Source organism: Alnus glutinosa, chromosome 4 (genome assembly GCF_958979055.1).
Source record: "Alnus glutinosa chromosome 4, dhAlnGlut1.1, whole genome shotgun sequence".
Classification (NCBI taxonomy): domain Eukaryota; kingdom Viridiplantae; phylum Streptophyta; class Magnoliopsida; order Fagales; family Betulaceae; genus Alnus; species Alnus glutinosa.
In genome coordinates this window covers 486,236-506,832 of record NC_084889.1, presented here as the reverse complement: position 1 = coordinate 506,832, position 20,597 = coordinate 486,236, and the positions used below count along the sequence as shown (strand labels likewise).

Genomic DNA, 20,597 nt, shown 5'->3' with positions numbered 1-20,597 from the left:
GAGAGCTTCGGAATCTACAAAGTTCCGTCAATTACGGTGACATTAAAGCTTCTTCGAGGTGTAGGAAAGTCAAGGCCATTAGGTCGTAGGGTTGTATGCTTTGGGGGTTCTTGTGGGTTGTTCGCTGGTGATTCTTCAGTTTCTAGGTTTTTCTTGGTTTTTTTGGGTGCGTTGCTTGGGTTCTTTTGTGGGGTTGTCTTTTGGGTGTTATTCAAGTTTCTAGGTTTTGTCGTGGGGGCTTTCTATGGGTTTTTGTTTGGTTTTTTTCGGGTCAGCTTTGGCTCTCTTGTGTATACTTCCTGTGTACGTAGGGCCGCCTTAAGCTTTTCTATAAAATTTACTTACTTATCAAAAAAAAACAAGGTGTTAGACCCAGATCTGAAGAAACACAATCCAGATGCAGAAGTTTTAGGTGGTACCAAGGTTTGTTTTTGCTCAAGCATACTATGGTTTCCCTAGCCACTTGAGTTTTTGCCCAGAACACACTTTAGTTGGGAGCATGGTTTTCAGCTCTTCACTCCCCCCTCCATTGCCAAGGTGAACAAGGCATTAAGTGAGCTATCTCCAAGCCTTGGAGTGAGACCAGGCAGGCAGGTATGTGTCCACTTTGGAGCCAAATATCTCCACTGGGGGGGGGGGGGACTATTGGCACTTGTTACCATAAGGAAACCCAATACATACACCTGTTGGTGCTATGGGTTTTTGTCAAGCAGAGTTTGTCAATCTCATTGTAGGATATCCTTCATTCTAATGGCCTAGTTCCAGTCATGCTAGGGGAACTCGATGAGAAATGAGGCATGAGTGGCAGGCAAGGCCATGATGAGTAATGAGCTACCAATGAGCCACCATCCAAGATACTTGAGGCTTGCAAGGCCTTCGCACTGCATGTTTGTGCTAAGTTGGTCCTGATTCCGCTATGTGACCCACAGGACTGTGACAATTATGATGACAAGGAGATGGACAGGGTACGAGGATGATGAAAACAATCTCTATATCTTCTTCAATCTACTTCCTCTTTCATCTCTCCTCTTTCTCTCACTCTTCCTAAATGTGCTGCATAGTGTTCCCACGCATCTTTCTCCAGAGTAATGTGCGGATAGATGGTACATTATGTAAAACGCAGGAATATCCCCGTTAGCTGGCTTTTGTAGCAAATTCTATTAAACACAGCAGTGTCTTAGCAATTTTGCAGTGAAGTAATGAAGATTCTGATCTGTTTAGGACGAATTACAAGGCAGGGTATATAGAACAGAAAGAAATGTCAAAAGGGCTGGCTAGTCCTTCTCCATCACTGCCCCTCAAAACTAAAACATTTCCCCCAAAACCAGCTACTAGCCTTCCTTAGGGTAGGGTGAGAAAACAGGACAGATTGGACCTCTTTGAATAAAAAGTTTTGGTCATTCTACAGGTTAAATTTTGAATACAAAGATTTTGAAGTCTTAAAGTAAATTCAATTTTGTTTTTCAAATCTATATTAGTAATATATCATGGGTACTCTCATTTATCTTTAGATAAATATATGGGGAATGGCAGCCATAAACCAGCCCCAAATGGAGCCTGACTCAGTTTCTCCCCAACATTGACCCTACCCCGTTTACAACCTTCCCAGACCCACCAGTTAGGGCAAGGCAGGGTGGGGTCCTAATTTTTCAGGAATGTTTTCTCAAAAAGTGATAATCATGTGAAAATGGCAAGTGTAGAAGACAGTATAAACCTCCAAAAGATCCTAGCAAGGAAATCCTTATCTGGAGTTCATGAATCAATTCACTTATTTAAAGAAATTGAAAAAGAAAAAGAACAGAGATTTCACATAGTACAGACTAAAGCTACAACAGAAACTATGTTCTTTTGTTCAAATTTAAAGGTCTGATTTGGTTATTCCCGAACACCATCAATTACCCCTGGGTAAGTCAGCCTCATGTTCCTTTGTTATCATGCAGAAAGGAGTCATGCAATCCTCGAAGCTAATGTGGAAAACTACTAAGGTATCCAGGCAATCTTATCCAAGGTATTGGTACAAATTTGAAAAATTTTCCTTGAACAGATCTCCATCGCACAACAAACAGCATTGAAATGCTTGTTCCCACATTCACATAATTCTCGGAAACCCATTCCTAGAATCCAAGAACCCCAGAGTCATCCATTGTCATCTACTCCATAACAAGGAAATATTGTCAATATATTCACTCAGTTTACTATATACATAGAACTCATGACCATGAGCTTGCTCCTAAGACATGTTAGGCTCAACTGAGTCGCAAGTGAAGGTAAAACCATTACCCCTTAAGAAATAAATCATGTGATAAAAATTGTTAAAGGCATATATATGTTCTCAGGCATGCAAATTTACATACAAGAAACCATCCGCAAAGAGCTATTTCATCTTTGGATTAAGGGTGGAGCAGTAGGAGGGGAATCCAAAATAACAGTAGCAGTTCAGATCATAGAGAAGACGTCACATAATACATTTTTCTATTAGGCAATTAAGGGTTTTGCACGCATGGAGATAGGAAGGCACTTCTTTCTCCACACCCCCCTTCCCCCACAACCCAATTGTTTGTGGATAGTTTGCATAAAAATATGACTAAATCCTCTCAACAATCAGCATTTACATATCGAAGTGTAGCTTAAATTATTGGTTTGTGAAATACCTTAAATATTGGTTCCACAATGCCATGGAAAACTTTACTAGAACGACCACGTCCCGACCGTGGGTTTAATATCACAAGCATTTTCGGCGGATTCTTACATTTGAAGAGTAGTTCAGGAGGAGTATCAGGTGGAAGTAATTCTGAAGAAGCCTGCTTCTTTGAAGAAACCAAAGGGTGAGGCAAACAATTAACGAAACACTGTTGATCTGCAAACCCACCAACCCACTGAACTGCTTCTTCGGTGGTAGGAGCCAAGAAGCGAAAATCCTTGCGACTTCTTCGAGGTTTGATAAAACAAGAGAGGCCACATGAACCTTTCTTTAATGGGTATGAATGCACGGTAAAATGTCTGAGACCAACATTGTAAGAAACCTGTCAAAGTCATTGAAGGAAACTATTGAGTCCTGAATGCCAAAGCTGAAAGAGACCTCTAGCAGTCATAAAAATCTTTTCTACTAGCATCTACTGGCATGGAAGAAAGAGCTTACGGAGACGACATCATCAAGAGGCAGCATGTGAGAACCCCAAACTAAAGCCCTGCTGGTAAGTTTAGCATCAACGGCTTCTTGGTTGGTAATATCAGTAGTAGAGCTTTGCTGTACATCGGTGGCATTCTTATTGGAGGTCTTCCTCTTATCCCAAACTACCTTTCCCGAGAAGACCACACATCCTAACAAATCAGACTTTTCATCTCCGCCTGCAGCTGCTGGTCCTCCCATGTCAATCCTGTGCTCGAAGGTCTTGGCTTTGTCCGGATCATCAGTAGGAGTTGCTGGGGTGGGAGCACCGATCTCGCTGCTGCGGCGTGAAGAAGCCTTGGCCTTGTTACGTTTTTCAGGGAAGACAATAGGGGAGGAGTGCTGACCCCCTGTGGCGATTTGGGAACACAAACCCAAGCGCCTCAGGGACTGTTGAGGAGTTACCAGTCTCAAAGACGACGGCGTATTAATACTATTCCTGGAAAGACTCCCACTCTTCTGCATCTCTCTCTCTTATGCTTGTGTTATATTCGTATTCTTACCAACAAACAGAGAACAAATATATTGCATGAGCTGGATAGAAGTAGATGATGATGATAATTATCCAATCCCAAAACGAGACCCAGCAACGGCATAAAAGATCAGATCAGCCTGCACAAATTCACATTCTTTTTCTAAAAAGAAAAAGAAAAAAGAGAGAGATATTAATATATCAAATCAACAACATTATCCATTGGGTGCCTAACATAATAAAGTAAAATAGAATTGAATGAAGGTACATGAGGATGGGAAGCCTAGAAATGTAAGGGGATCGGTCAGATCGAGGGCCACTCCATCTGAGAATTTGAGAATTAAGAAATTGAGAAAAGAACACCAAGAAGAAGAAGAAAGAAGACTTACAGAGGGAGAGAAAGATGAATTGATGACGAGTGCAGCAGATCCTAATCGCCGGAAGCTCCTCAGAATGGTAAATATTTTTATGGTATGTCTTTTTTGTGAGACGATGAAGAAGATGAAATGCAAAAGTCGCAGAGAAAGACTAAACCTAAGGCTATAGGGCCCCCCTCTTTCTTCGGGCTATTCATATCGTATTTTCTCATGTATTTACAGGCAATATGAGCTCACCATTTCGCCCCCACCAACTTCTGTTTTATTTTTACTTACTACTTCGTAAGATCAAAAGGCATAACAACGACAACCCCCCGTATGGGAAAAATCAAATTTTATCTTGAAAAAAAAAATTGTGCGATTTAAATTTGATTCTTAAATTTTTTATTTTGATAATTAAGTTTTAAAATTTTCCTTCAATTTTGATAATTACAATGTATCATGTGAGACCGCTCAATTGATGTCATGTGACTCATTTGACACAATATGTCAACTATATGTACTACATAGCATATTTGTTTTAAATTATAAATTTATCATAAACAAAATAGTAACAAAATATTAAAAAAAAAATATAGAAGTTGTCGGTCACCTCTCTAATAGAGGGCCACCCCCACATGAGAGGAGCGATTAACCCTTTTTAATGAAAGGTCGCCCGTCGCCCCTCTTAAGAGAGAGGCAGCAGGTTGCCCCTTATAGAGAGACAATGATCATTTCTATTTCAAATGAAATCGATTAGTATTCATTTTATGATCATAATTTAAAGTTGATGCATCAATATTGACCTCGTATACATCAACTTTAAACTCTTAACCCTAAAAATACATTATTTGATTTTTTAAAAAGATGTGTTAATATTGACTTCATATATATCGTTAGATGCACCAAATTTAAATCATGATCATGAAATTGATATTTATAATTCATTTGAAATATATAGGATCCTATTGTAATGTTCTAGAGAAAAAGCGCTAGCCACATCTGGGCTATCACCTTAAAATGACTAGTCAATTTTGAGCTTCTTAAGAATCACTTATAAACCCACTTTCATGTATCAAGTAAGCAATTTGGAGCTTAACACCTATTAGTGTTTTTATAAATCATTCACTCTATGTGAGCTGCTCATCTTTCCAATATAGAATCGAAATGTTACACCTATTCTTTTATTGAGAGGGGCCACCACCCCTCTGTGAACTGTCGTTGTCCCCCAAGGAGATGGGTGGCCACCCCTCAAATGTTGATGGGCGTACCCCTTCAGAAGTTAGGGGTGGTCAGCCACCTATTTTTTTTATTTAAGGTATAGTTTAATTTGAAGTAAATACACCATGTGGTGTATATAATTTGCATATGGTGTGTCAAAGGAGAACCATGTGGCATCAATTGAATGGTCTAATATGACACTTAAGTAATTAATTGGATGGTGTCCTGACAGGATAATCTATTTCAAATTGAATACCAATAAACTAAATTGAAATAACATAAAGACCTAGAGATTAAATTTGACTTTCCCCTTTTTAGATTGAGAATCTAGTTTTTAATTGAGGGGACCCTTCACAAGGGGGTGGTTGCCCACCACTTTTTATTTATTTATGGGTTAAATACAATTCACTCCCCAAAGTTGAACCCATTTTTCAATCGCGCCTCTAATCTTTAAAAATTTGTAATGTGGCCTAACAAAGTTTTCCAATTTTTTAATGTGGCTAATCCGTTAGCAATTTCTGTCAGACCAGATGGAATTGGCATCACGTGCTCCGCACGTGATTTTTTCAATGTAAATATCTCTATTTTACCCTCATTTAGACCTGGTCAATTACCGAATTAACCTTCCCAAATTTCACGCGTACCTATCGGATCTTCTAGGAGCCGAATCTTCACGCTTGAGCCTCCTCTCGAACCTGCCCAGCCAGACCCGTTCGCCGTTCTTAGCCGACGAAACAAAGAACCCCATAACCAAAATTACAAAATATCGGATACAAAAAAAATGTACGGGCAGAGTACAACCAAGTTCGATTTTGCCCTTCTGAAATCCATTACTAGGATTTGCTAGGGGAATTCGAGAGTCAACTCAGTGCTCCAGTACTGGGTTGGGGCAATAACCTAATGTTCTGTCGGAGCTCCAATTTTGGCAGCTTGTATCCTTGCCTGACTGACACCTAGGGTGAATTGCCATTGAATGAGGACGATTCGGAGAACATGGTTCTCTACGACGTGCTCTGCGACTTCGTCAACGTCTGATGGGTCCCATCACTCACTCTAGGATCCACTGAACGTTGCGATTTCGGGTTTTCAAACGTAACCATGAAATCTGAACCTGAACTCTTAACCACGGTGAAATCGGAGCACGAAAGTTTACCTTCGGTGGTGAATAGGTTGCCTGAGGCAGCGCCTGCAATGATTCCGAAGCATTACAAGGGTGTGCGGCTGTGACGCCCCACCTTTTACAAAAATGCATAAGTACAATTTTCACGTGACGTTACGACATCATCAGAGTTGAGATTTGGTAGCAGAATATATTTTTTTTCTCAAAAAGTTGGGAATATAACACATCATAGCTGACTAAAATACCTCATTATATAAATAATATAATTTGGCGTTCTCACATAATAAATACCTACAAAGCATGAACATATGTGCCACATGCGGCACTAATAATACATAACCATTATTTCAACCAACATATAGCATATTACATATTAAAGTAATACTTAAAAGTCTCATTCTTAAATAACTTGTTCGGCATAAAGATCCTAATAATCATGACCTTTCTACTGTACTGCATAAACATATATGTGATTGTGGTTATCACCACCATTTCATATTGTAATTAAGTGAGTCAACTGGCTTTAGTAATATAATGAAATACTGATTTATTTAACAATACACAATGCAACAATATGATGAAATGACAGATTCATATAAACAGTCTTATGTATAGATGCCGTGAGACGCTAGCTCATAATACAGTCTTATCATTTATAGATGCCGTGGGTCTTTTCAAAGCTTTTGAGATAACCTTTAACTTTCTAAGCAACTTCCACCTGTTACAAAACAGAGTACTGATTGGCGAGCTTTCTTTACTCTCTTTTTCAAACTGTCAAATTCAAGTACAAGTTGACGAAAACGTCTTAACTCTCTTTAGGAACCCCATCTACTCGTCTAACCTAAGACGACGAAAAACGACGGTGCTCTGGCTCCTCTGTGTCCAACTTTTGCTGGGACTTGTTACAAACCAAGCAAGCAACTTCAGCACTGCAAACTCACAACACTTGTTGCGGAGGCAATAATGTCTGCAATAACGACGCCGATGACCCTCTCCTCGCTCGCCGTTGTGCCACCACTTCCACACCACTGTGGAGGAACGGTCCAAGAGGCCCAAAGGTAACCAAAAAAAAAAAAAACTAATGAGTTTTTATGTTCATCTATTTTGCTTTTCTTTATTGGTTTTTTGTTGATTTTAGTAATGTATATTTGTGAATGTAGTCGCTATGCAATGCTTGTGGTTTTCGATTCAAGAAGGAAGAGAGTAAGGTCACTGGTGCAAATAGTTCGTGAACAAGTCTTTCCTCAGGAAGCTAGGTGGCTCACATCCAGGACAACAAGCCTACTCTCCCTGATCCCGTACACCCAGGGCATGCGCAACCACGTGTGTGTCGTTGCTCCGTGATGAAGATCTCACATGCATTAACCATCTTTCAATCATGATACTAAATGGGTAATAAGTAAGAAACAATGGAAAAAGCAAACGGGAAGGGAAAAAAAAAATCAGTTTGATGACACCATAGCAGTCCTGTGTTCACACGATACAAAACAGGGGAGAACATAGAAAACTAATTCTGCTTCAAATGCGGCACTATCAAACATGGAGTAAGTAATTGTTTGCAAAGTGGAAACAATGCTCCTCATCTGCAAATTTTAAGATAATTTATTTAACAGACCATGTGAATCTCCTTGAAGAACTCTTACGGAAGCCAGTTTTCCTTGTCGGCTACTAACTCAGGTCATCGGAGGCAGACAAGCTCTTCTAGGAACTGTGCTAGACAGTTAGTGGGGACTGGGACCGAATGTTGGTGCCGACGATGAGCTTCGTCGGTAAGTCGTTAGCGAGGTTGGAGAGCTCTTTGATGGCAACATGTGGAGACAGCTTGAAGAGGACCTCAAGGTAGCACGAGTATACTGAGTCATGTTGCACACCATTTTGAGTGAGGGACAAAATAAGAAAATGGGCCTTTAAAGGGTCACGTGCAATCATTTGTCTCTTTAGACGGACTAAGTGGATGGAAGGTTCACAGTGGCACAAGTGGTAAACATCAGGGGGTCATCGACCAAAAATTTGAACATTGAGCGTCAAATCGCCGATAGGTGAATACATCAGGGGGTAAAGTGTAATTTCCATAATATACAAAGTCCTAAACATATTGTATACAATTAAATAAAGAAGAGATCATAACATTATACCTTTAAATAAATATGCATATAATTAAATAATGCATAAATCACAATATTATGGAAACCAGTATCACCCTCAGTGAGTATAATACTCACAGTTTTCTGCTTCAAAGAGAGATTCACATAAAAAATGACTGCACAATTATATACATGCAACAATAAATTAGCATAATTTACTAAAACCTATTTAAACTATTTTATCACCGCTAACTTATAAACCGCTTAACTTAATTTCATAATATTGCTTAGATATTATAACAGTGTATAAATAAGTCGACTATATTTTATTACCACATATTTTATGCGGATATTATTACGGCATTTATTAATTAATACTCAAAATACCCTCTAACTAAAATATACATCATAACAGCTATGTGTATATTTTATATACAATATAAAATTACAATAGTTATATATATGTTTTGTAATCAAATAAAGCGGATATCATAACCGCTATAATAGCTATTTATAAAATAGACATGGTGACCTTATTAACATAAATAATGGGTATAGTATTTTTAAAATAGACGGATAGTACAACAACACAAATATTCATATTCCTTATTTTATTCTTTATAAAATCTGGCAAAATAACATCATTATTTTAACAAATGCCTAATAATATATATTAAAATATTTGGGCGGCGTAACAACGCTTTCGTGAAATATCTCTTTTTACACAGACATCACAATGGTTTATTTTATCATTTAAATACACCTATTTAAAATACACTGTTTAAAAACACATCAAACATATTAAAATACTTTCATAACTTATTAAAAGCTTTATAAAAAAGTATGACATAAAACTTACCCAAATATCTCAAATATAAGGTTGAGATATTTTCAACAACATTCTAAGGCACAAAGAACAGGTTCGGCCGAGATAGAAATAGAGGGAAGAGACTTCTTCTTTTCCTTTTAGCCAGCTGAGAGACAGTGAGTTATTTGAGAGAGTTCATCTTTTCCTTTTCTTGTTTTGCTGCACCTAGGAAGATCATGAGCTACTATTTTGAGAGAAACAACAGAGAAAGGAGAAAGATGCAGCCGAATTAGAGAGAAGGAGAGTTCGTCTCCTTCTTTGTCTGTGTAAACCGAGTGAGGGGGAAAGAGAGAGTTTTCCTTTCCCTTTCTTTCTCTGCGTAGGCCGAGTGAGTGAGAGGTGTTGCGCCTCACTGTTGCTGGCTGTGGGAGGAAAAGGGAAAGAAGTTGGGTTATTGGTTTGTTGCTCTGCTGCAACCGAAAGAGAGAAAGAGAAACAAAGAGGGTGAGAGGGAGAGTTATGCCGTACCTACTGCTGCCAAGAGAACCAGAGAGAAGAAGAAGAGGAAGGGAGCTTTCTTCTTGCCACTCTTAGCTACTGGACAGAAAGAAAACCAGAGAGAATGGAGAGGTTGCATAGAGTTTCTGCAAGGGAAAAGAAAACAGAGAAAAAAGGACGAAGAATAAGGGCATTGGCGTGCGATTGAAGGGGGGTGCTGCACTCTATTTATACAGATTTGGACGGCTGGGATAGCTCCATTTTGATCGCATCCAACGGTTGGGGATCTTCTGATATGAGATATTTGTATGAAAATCAGAGACAGGTGTTTGGTGCTGTTGCTATCTGCAGAACTATGGCGATCGATTGTCGTTTCTGGGTGATCGAGCGCTTGTTTTTGGGGATTGATCGCCACCCCTCAGATTAGTTATTTCTATTTTTGATTTTAAGGTCCGATAATCTAATCTAAACATTTTAGAACTATACACATGCCTCAAATATTATTGAATATTTAACCCTATAAATATTCATATATTGTTTTATATTATTACTAGGTCTTAGATTCTAATTTAAGACATTATATTTTATGTTTTAAAATATGGGGCACTACAGCGACAACAACCTTGGGGAAGTTTGGGAAGGTCACTTTGGTAATTGACCAGGTCTAAATGAGGGTAAAATGGAGACATTTGCATCGAAAAAATCACGTGTAGAGCATGTGACGTCCATTCCGTCTGGTCTAACGGAAATTGCTAACGAATTGGTCACATTAAAAAATTAGGAAACTTTGTTGGACCACCTTGCAAATTTTTAAAGATTGAAGTCAAGATTGAAAAAAGTGGTACAACTTTTTTTTTGGGGGGGGGGATTATTTATTTTGTCTTCACTTTTTTTTTTTTATATATATATATAAGGTATATTTTTAATTTAACGTGAATGAGACACATGGTATTTATAATTTGAGGGGTCAAATGAGATCACGTGGCATTAATTAATTTGTTTGACATGACACTTCATTAATTATTTGGTCTTCACATAAAACACTAGCGGCTGATGTGACAGTGGGGGAACCCATTGACCAAGATAAGAAATGGTGGAATAAGGATCTCATCGAATCAATTTTCACGAAGGAAGAGGCATTAATACTTAGCAAGCTCCCCGATAAGTTGTTCCCAATAGAAAGATGTACAAATTTGGAGGGGCAGCACCACAAGAGACTTTTCAATATGTTCGTATTGCATATCATTTGAAAAAAAATAAGAAAAACAAGACGTTTTCAAGGCTGAAAGCTCAAGTTGCTCAACATTAACCAATGGAAGTGAAATTTGGCAACTAATTTGGCAATTAAAAATTCTTAACACTGAAAATATGTTATTGTGAAGAGCATGTCATAATTTGTTACCCACCAAAGATAATCTGCTAAAGATAGGTATTGTGAATGATCCTTTATGCCATATATGTTGATTATAAGTTGAAAGTACACAAAATATACTATAGAGTTGCCCATTGACAATGGATGTTTGGGGGGTAAGTGACATAAAATTTCAAAAAAAGCATTTGTTGTTGATTTGAATTTTTACATGTGGTGGAGGTTATGATGGAAAAATGTGAGAGGGATAAATTTGGACTATTTGTGGGGGTTGCGAGGAGGATTTGGTTCCAAATAAATAAGGTGGTTCATGGTGGAAAGTTTCTTCACCCGAATCCTATTGCAAGGGGTGCAATTGTATTAGTTGAGGAGTATAAGAAGGAAAATTTGACCGAGACTGTTTCTCCAACAGAGTCCAAAAGTGGGATCTGCACAACGTGGAAGGCACCTCCAAAAGGATATTATAAGGTAAATTGGGACGTTGATGTGGACAAGTTCAATGGGCATATGAGAATTGGTATTGTGGTGCGGGATAATAAGGGTTTTGTACATGTGGCCATAAGTAGGAGTGAGCAAATCCCCGCAAAACCCGCACCCATTGTGCGGGCCACGGGGCCTTATTTGGGCCCCCTGCATGGTGCGAGGCGGGTTGTTGGGGGAGCCCTTGAAATTTCGCAAGTCCCCGCACCGCCCCGCATATTTTGAGAAAAAGAAAAAAAAAACTGTAAAAACTTCACTTTCTTAATTCTTTTCTTACTCTCCTTCAGTCCTTCAGTTCTAACCTAACCAGCTAACCCTAAGTTTTCCCTAACTCAGTAACTCCCTAAGCATCACTGCAGCAAAGCGCCGCACGCCGGGCCTACAGCACCCCACTCGCCTCACCGGCCCGCACGCACGCCCTAAGCTCCATATTCCGCTCCCCCGTCAAGTCCAAATCCTCATCCTCCTCACAGCTACCCTCACCCGCCGGGGACGCAACCCTAAAACACTTCGTCTCCTTGCCCAAAACGTCGTCCCCCACAGCCATCATTTCCATATTTTCCAAACGAAGCTCCGTTGAGTCCCCCAAATCTTTGTCTCGCTCAAAAAGCTCTGTGCTCCCCAGCCTCAAGCTCGAGGCAGCCTCTGATTTCAGTACGTACTGATGTTTCGTAGTTGTACAGACATAAGTAACTTCGTATTTGGTTTCTGAGAAAATATGGGAAAAGAAAAGAAAGTTCGGGAATTTTCTTTTCTTGGGTGTTGTGGTTCTAAAAATTTGTAATTTTTTTTTGTTTTTTTCCTCTCTTTTTTTCCCCTGTTCGACGATGCCTAGCCTGTATGGCTGTATATACATTTATTTTGAATTACGGATAACATGCCCTTAATGCTGTGAACTTGGTTGCTCCTCCATTTTGAAGCTCATCTTTTTCTGTATATTGATAATAAAGAAACCCATTTTGGTCGAGGAACGGTTTGGTGGGTGTTTGCTTTCTTTCTTTTTTTCTGAACTTTTGGCCAAAAGGGGTTTGTGTAATTTGTGTTTGGATAGGGCTCATTCGAGTTGAATTTGATGCAAGAAGTCATATTTTTGGCTGTCTCTTTCATGCTTTGCACTTCACATATTTTTCTCTCATACACAGACCTTAAATTTTGCAAATGTAAATTGTACTCCAATGCCTAATGTTTCTTAGATCTAGATTTGTCGCTTTCCTAATGAGAGATTCTAATCGAGTTCAGATTTGTGCTTTTTCTTCATTGTGATTAATAATCGAGATTATCTCCATTGTCCAGAGTTCATTCTTATAACATATGAAGGGGGGACCATTTGTAGTAAACCCATTAAGAAATTGAAGAGTGGCTGGGATCTTATTAACCTTTATGTTCAATTTTGCATTGTCTCATTTTGTTGGTACTGGTAGTTCTGGTTGTTGTGTACGTAGGGTGTAGATTCGACCTAACATGCTCATATTTATTAAATATTTTATACAACTTCTAAAAGATGTAAAAAGTTTTGGAAACTATTAAGGTTTTTCTCAAGTAAGTAAGTGTTCACCCTCACTTACTTGACTTACACAGTTTGCAGGTATTTTCGGAGGAATCGTGTTCACGGTTCACGGGTCTCGTTCCAACTTCTAAGGGATTTAGGCTTTGCATGTATTGTTTGTTCTTTGTTCTTTGTTTGGTTTATGAATGATGATACATGTGTGCCTATAATTTATATTTGAATTTGTGGTTCAAAGGGCATGTGAGGTCTTAATAGAATATGTTAGGATTATCAATGTATGATTATGTTAGGTCTCTATCTGCTGTTGATTTTTTATTTTTTTTCCACTTAAATTGTAGAATCAAGTCATGGACGATTCAACTAGTGCTACTATTGGACCTATTGGTTCTAGCTCTACTTCATCTAGGCCTAGTCTTTTGGAGACTAATATGGGTTATAGTTCTTCAACTATTGGCCCTCAAAATCCTAGTTCAACTCTCCCACCAAAACCTAAAAAAAATGAGCAAACATCAACGGTTTGAGAACATTTTATCAAGTTAGAGTCCAGTGACCCCGATGATCATAAATCACAGTGCAATTATTGTAAGATGAAGTTTAATTGTCACCCTATAAGCCATGGTACTTCATCTATGTTACAACATATCAGGAAAAGCTGTACAAAGTATCATGGTAGGTTTGATAAGATACAATCAAAGTTAAGCTTTGAGGCTAAAAGGGAAGGACAAGCGGCAGTGAGTGAAGGATCTAGTGGTAACCTTGTGATTGTTAAGTTTAATGCTTTAAAAATAAGGGTAGCAATTTCTAAGATGATCATAGTGGATGAGTTGCCATTTAGGTTTGTGGAAGGTGAAGGGTTTCAGGACTTCATAAAAACAGTTGAACCTAGGCTTTCAATTCCTTCCCGTTTTACTATAACGAGGGATTGTTTTAAGCTCTTTATGTATGAGAAAGAAAAGTTGAGGGGAATGTTCTTGACATCTGGTGTTCGGGTTTGTCTTACCACTGATTCTTGGACTTCAATTCAGAACCTTAATTACATGTGTATCACTGCTTATTTTATTGATAGTGAATGGAACTTACACAAAAGAATTTTAAACTTTTGTTTAATTCCTAATCACAAAGGTGAGACAATTGGGAGAAAGATTGAGTCGTGTATGCATGAATGGGGCATTGGTAGCATTTTCACTATCAAGCTGATAATGCTTCTTCTAATGATGCTGCTTTGGAGTACTTGAGGAAGAGAAGTGCTCATAAGCCTGGTGCCATATTAGAGAATCAGTTTATACATGTGAGGTGTTGTGCACACATCTTAAATCTTATTGTAACTGAGGGGTTGAAAGAGGTTGATGAATCCATTATAAGGGTTAGAAGTGCGGTTAAATATGTGAAGTCTTCTCCTTCAAAATTTGAGAGTTTTAAGACTTGTCTGGAAAGAGAAAACATTAATTTCAAGGGGTTATTGTGTTTGGATGTTCCAACTAGATGGAACTCTACATTTAAGATGTTTGAAGGTGTAGGAAAATGTCAAAGTGCTTTTGAACTTATGGAAGAATTGGATGGATATTATGGTCTTGCGTTGTGGGATGGTAAAAATGGTTTAAGACCTCCTAATTGTGATGATTGGGCTCGTATTAAGGTTTTTCTCAAGTTTCTCGAAATTTTTTATGAAGCCACAATGCGACTTTTGGGGCCTTTGTATGTGACATGTAATATGTACATTGAAGAAGTTTCTGCCATTCAACTACATTTACAAGAATATTGTGACAGTGATGATTATATATTGAGTTTTATGGCAGAGAAAATGATGTCGAAGTATAAAGTATTAGGGGGATCTTGATAAGGTTAATGTGTTGTTGTTTGTTGCCATTATACTCGATCCACGAACCAAGTTGGGGTTTATTGGAATGTTGGTTCAATGATATTCTTAGTGTTGAGCAATGCAATGAAATGATAATAAAATTGAAAAACCACCTTCAAAAATTATATGATTACTTCGACACTAGCGATAGTGTATCTCAAGGTGAACATAGTGGTGCACTTCCTCAAGGTTCCTTAAATGTAAGAGAAACTGAGAAACGTACATATAAATTGATGAATAGGTACTCAAAGCTCATGACTTCTAATAGTGATGTTCAACACAAATCGGAGTTAGATCGGTATTTGACGGAGGAGATTGAAAAACTAAATGAGAACTTCGATATTTTAAATTGGTGAAAGGTGAACTCAACCAAATTCTCAGTACTTGCCCAAATAGCATGTATTGTGTTGGCCATTCTCATTACTACAGTTGCTTCAGAGTCGGCATTTAGCACAGGAGGGCGTGTGTTGAATCCTTTTCGAAGTTCATTGGCCCCAATAATAGTTGAAGCATTGGTGTGTGCACAAAACTGGTTAAGATCAAAACCCATCAATGGTTGTGACACATAGATGGTTGAAAATCCTGAAAGTTATAAGCTCGAGTCAGGTAAGCTTTTAGCTTTCTATTATTCACTTCTTAATTTATTTTGCTATTTAAATATTCTAAATTTCTAATTATCGGTTCTAATCTTTGTAGAAATAAATTTGAAGAACATCAATATTTTGCTTGAGGAGGATTAGTGAAGTGAAGACTCAATTTTGGTTGAAACTTGGGTGCTTGATGCTTGTGGTGACCGATTGAGAGGTGCTTGATGCTCTTGAACAGTGTTTGATTTGTGGTTTTCCTTTATCTGTACAAGTGTTTGATTTTTTGTACTAAGCATTTTATGACTTTATATGTTTGTATTGGTTGAGATTTATGCGAATTTTGTTGTGGGGTTCATGGATTTTGCGTTTCTAGCTAACATTGTTGTTACTTGTTAGTTTTGTAATTTTCAGATTAACCTAGAACAATGTTGCTTATCTCTAATTATTTCATGTAATGGTGATGTGCTTATTGCGTGGAATCTGTGTTAAGCACTCAGTATTGTTTCAAATTAGTGTGCATATGATGAATTTTACGTGTTTTGGCAGTAAAGAATATATGATGGTTTAACTTGTTCACCATTTGTTTCGAATTTTGTTTGAGCTTTTGTGTTGTACAATGGAATTGTGCTTTTATGTGTTATAAGTTTTGTAGCAAATGGCCATGGTGGTGCACTGGTGGTAAGTACCGTAAGTTGGTAACCGGTAACTTGGTAAGGTGTTCATTTGAATCATTTGGTTTCTTGTGTTACAAACTTATAGTGTGTGGATGAGAACTCACAGCATGTTTTGGCAAAATTTCCCATTGCTCGCACTGACTTTTTATGGTGGGTGATAGTGAACATTGTTTTTCTTACAAGGCAACAATTGTACCTAAAAAAATATGTATTATTCTTTTTTCAAAAAAAAAAAAATATATGTATTAACCCGCGGATCCCAGCCCCGTTTATCCTCGCCCCGCACGATTTCAGTAGGTTTTTCATGGGGTGTAGGGTCAAAGAAACCCCATCCCCGCCCCATGCTCAGCCCTAGCCATAAGTATGACTAGAATGGGTCATCTAGACCCATCAGCCACATAAGCTTTAGTAGCTTTCCGAGCCTTGATTTTTTGCAAAGATATTTGTTTACATAATATAATGTTGGAAGGCGATGCGCTCAAAGTGGTTAAAGTTGTGAATTAAAAAAATCATAATTTGAGTAGCTTTGGACAAATTGTAGACGATACTCGCATAGTTTTAAATTCGTTTTCTAGTTGTCAGATTCACTATATTAGTAGAATTGTTAATAATGCGGCACATGGTTTAACTAAGGTTGTTGTTAAACATATCATAGATCAGGTTTGGATTAAAGAAATTCCATATTGTATCTATAATATTGTTTTATTAGAACAATCTGCTATATTTCATTGATTGAGTGAGTTATAAAAGTGCTACAAACTCAAAAAAATAATTAAATAAATAAATAATTGGATGGTATGTTGACATTCAATAGGTGCTTCATGAATTGGCTTTGTACCATGTGCTAACTCAATGCATAGTTCGATTTCCCGATTAAGAGGCAATCATGCAAAAACATCATCAAAGTCATGTACTCCCTAAATATCTTCCAACTTCATCTCGACTTCAGGTTTGAAGACCACATAAGCCAAATAAGCATTAGCACCTTCCCTTAAGCCAAATAAGCATTAGCACCTTCCCTTATTCCCCTTCTTGCATGAAGTGTTAAGACTAAAGAGGAGTGGCATAGTAGCTATCACTCAAGGTCCGTAAAGCTTAAACACATCGTCACCAGGTGGTATAAATGTAACCCCTTTCTTACGATATTTGATATTCACGTAATACTTTGACAGCTAATTCATCCTTATGATGATATTGAATCCCAACATCTTGAATACCCCTAAATTTGTTGACAGTGTCATCCCTCATATAACAATTGGACAATATTCTACCAATTTTTTACATGTTTCAGTGTATCTTATGGGTGTTGATACAATTATATTATGCCCTAATGGTTATGTCTTCATACTACATATATTTAAATACGAGGTAGAAATAAATGAATGTGTAGCACATGAGTCAAACAGTGTGCATACTAGGCTACCAAATAGAAAATTAATAATATAAAATGAAAAAAGCAGAGGTAGCCAATTTATTTATTTTATTTTATTTTTTTTAGTTTTTCTTTTATTTTTTGAATTTATAGGGATATTTTTGTCTTAATGAAAATTTTAGGATAATTTTTATCTTTTTGGTAGCATTGGAGATATTGACAATTTTGTTGGTAGTTTGGAGAAGACATTGTTATTTTAGTGAGAGTTTGGAGAGGGTATATATACTGGCGATGGTTGTTAGCGATTATTGCTTTTAACTGTTAGCCGCATCCTCTTAGGCAGTTAACAATTTTGAGTAACCGCACTATCCGTCCAGGACGGGTAGTTACCAACTGTTTAGGATGAGTGGTTACCAAGTGTCCTCACTATCGGTTAGCGATTATTTATGCCCAAAATTGCAATGTGATAACCACCAGTCAGACATTGGCCTTTTGAGCATATTTTAATGTTTTGAGTCTTTGTTAAGGGGTCTATTTTAGACGGTTTTGTGATTGTTGTTAAGTGTTTTGGTATGCAACCTTATTCCAAAACGACGTTGTTTTGTTATACATTTTTATTAATATATATATAATATAAATTATATTTAATAAATGCCTCCACCTCCACCTATCCTACCACCTTTAATCGCATTGCCTTGAGCAATTAGTTAGAATAGGTCAACCGCCCACCTATATAAATATAGTTACATGATTAGTGGTTAGCGATGTTTATTAACATGGATTAAGATCAATTATAATTATTTGCCCGAATTATAAACAATTCGGATAGGTAATTGTGAGACTTACTTCAGTTTTGACCAAATAAAAATTTAGTTGTTCAACCACTTATATGGTTAAGTGAGTCCTATAAACAAATCACTTGCCGGAATAGGCCACACTTCAATTTTGTATTTCTTATTTTGAAACAATTCATTCAATCTTATAGATGATAATAGGTGTAACGACCCGCTTTTTACAAAAAAACGTAAGTAATTATATCTGGATAATTACGTATCGTTAACCATTCAGAGTTGATAAAATCTAGCAGCGGAAAAATACGAATATTTTTTTTTTTTTAAACATCACCGATAGGGACAACTCCCTTACGATATATTCAGAGCTTTAACTGACATCTTCTAAAAAATACATTAAAAATCTTTACACTATTTACAAAGAAACATGTGTCACATATGACACTAAAGCCTGCATGGAACTTATTAATTACAAGTAAATGTCTAGACATATTACAAGCAAATAGTACAAACATCTATGAGTACAAAGTACTAAAATCCTAACTACACAGCTATAAATCTCTTAAGCTAGCAGTTAATCCATTCCATAATCTTCAGTACCTGCGCAAACATCTATGAGAAGGTGGTTACCGCCACAATCCCATAGTTCCATGAGTGAGCTAACTGTCTTTCAACAACATCATGATTTATGCGTTATTTTAAGGAACAGATATGACATAATGATGAGGTGATAGTTTTTCATGCAAAGTTTAACAGTTTATAGAGTGATTACACTCCTCTCTTGTAAGGGCACGTCCCCCCGTTTAATCGTGTTTCTCGAGGCCGTCCCCTCTACATTACATTTTAATTAACTTGTTTTCGCACTATCGGAGACCTCCCTCCTCTAGTACTTTGAAAGCCGTTCCAATCAATATGATTATTATTGTTTCCGGTTCAACTCTATCATGAACCTTTGGGAGACGTCGCGCCCAATATTAATAGGTTGATTATTAACAGTATGCAATAATCAGTCACACGCATCCAATTAAAATAAAACATAAACACAACATTACTGAAATCCAGTGCTACCCTCAGTAAGTATAAAAATACTTACAGCCCTTTTTGTGCTGTCTCAAATCATCATCTGCATCAAACACATATACATGTGCATACTAGGTCAATATCATTACTTCTAGGAACTCATGCCTCAACATGAATTCTATTTTTATACATAGACACATACATAGAAGCGATCATCTATTAATTGAAAAATCACTTACATTTATGAACACTCAACATGGTTAAAACTTAATATTTACTTAATCAATTAGCAAATCAATACTTTGGAATAACATCTAATCTAGGTCTCAAGTAATCACTCGAGTCCTAAAATTCTTAATATCATTCTCTATAGCATAGAGAAATCAACCAACAAGAAACCTATGTATTTTTCTAACAAAACCTAATCACTTTTAGGGAACATCAATCCAATTACCAAACCGATTAACAAAACATATTAACAATTATTTCAACCAATATATTTGAGAAATCATAATAATACAGCATGCTCAATTTCCATAATACTCAATGCATTACATGATTAAACTCATGAAATCGTTCTTTAATTCTAGAGTTTTATAATTAATCAAGCCCTTAGTTTAAACAACATCACTCATTAATTATCAATAATGAAACATAATCAATACTTTTAGAGTATATATATATTTTTCAAAATATAATATACATAAATAAGTTATAATAAGAATATTCAATTCTATAATTATTAAAGTTATATTCTAATATACTAGTTACTTGATTTTATGAAAATATATACTTTTACGCTAATTAAAAACTTAGAAACTCACATTAAGGATTTCCACTCGAAAATCCAGCGAAACGGTGAGTTTGGTCGCCGGGGAAAGTCGCCGGAAAAGTGGCCGGAAAGTGGCCGAAAAGTCGCCGGAAAAGCTGCCGGCGGCGGGTCAACGGCGGGTCGGATCACTAAATTCGGGTCATGGGCTTGAGTTTGGCGGATCTGGGCTGGATTGAGTTTCGGGTTGATGGGCTCGGAGTCTTGGGCTTCTGTGGTCTCGGGGTTGGGCCGAGGTCTTCGGGTTTTGGGCTTCTGTTGCTGGGTCTCGGGGTTGGGCCGGTCGGGTGTTGTGGGCTGGATCAGCTTTGGCTTGTGGTTTATTGGTCTGATTGGGTCGCAGTTCTGGTGGGTATGGGTCACGGGTTGGAATCTGGGTTTA

The 20,597-nt window shown here is 37.4% G+C and overlaps 2 protein-coding genes and 1 long non-coding RNA gene across 3 annotated transcripts in view; 1 reads left to right on the top strand and 2 right to left on the bottom strand.

Annotated features, from left to right (window-relative positions):
* Positions 1-4,214, bottom strand: part of LOC133866887 (sphingoid long-chain bases kinase 1) — a 37,077-nt gene extending 32,863 nt beyond the window's left edge. The window contains exons 1-3 of the mRNA XM_062303543.1: positions 4,031-4,214; positions 3,140-3,804; positions 2,652-3,023 (exon numbers count right to left, since the gene is read on the bottom strand). Of these exons, the coding sequence (XP_062159527.1) occupies positions 2,652-3,023; positions 3,140-3,634 (867 nt within the window). The 5' untranslated portion in view covers positions 3,635-3,804; positions 4,031-4,214. The remainder of the gene's footprint in view (positions 1-2,651; positions 3,024-3,139; positions 3,805-4,030) is intronic.
* Positions 4,215-13,671: 9,457 nt separating this feature from the next.
* On the top strand, positions 13,672-15,298 carry LOC133865569 (uncharacterized). The gene is made up of 4 exons (XM_062301990.1): positions 13,672-14,073; positions 14,262-14,377; positions 14,567-14,896; positions 15,013-15,298. The coding sequence occupies exons 1-4, from the start codon at positions 13,672-13,674 to the stop codon at positions 15,296-15,298; spliced, it is 1,134 nt and encodes a 377-aa protein (XP_062157974.1).
* Positions 15,299-18,805: 3,507 nt separating this feature from the next.
* Positions 18,806-20,311, bottom strand: LOC133867056 (uncharacterized). The gene is made up of 2 exons (XR_009899982.1): positions 20,211-20,311; positions 18,806-18,978 (listed from the first exon to the last, which is right to left on the bottom strand). It is a non-coding gene; the product is annotated as an uncharacterized LOC133867056 (long non-coding RNA).
* Between the last annotated feature and the right edge of the window lie 286 nt (positions 20,312-20,597).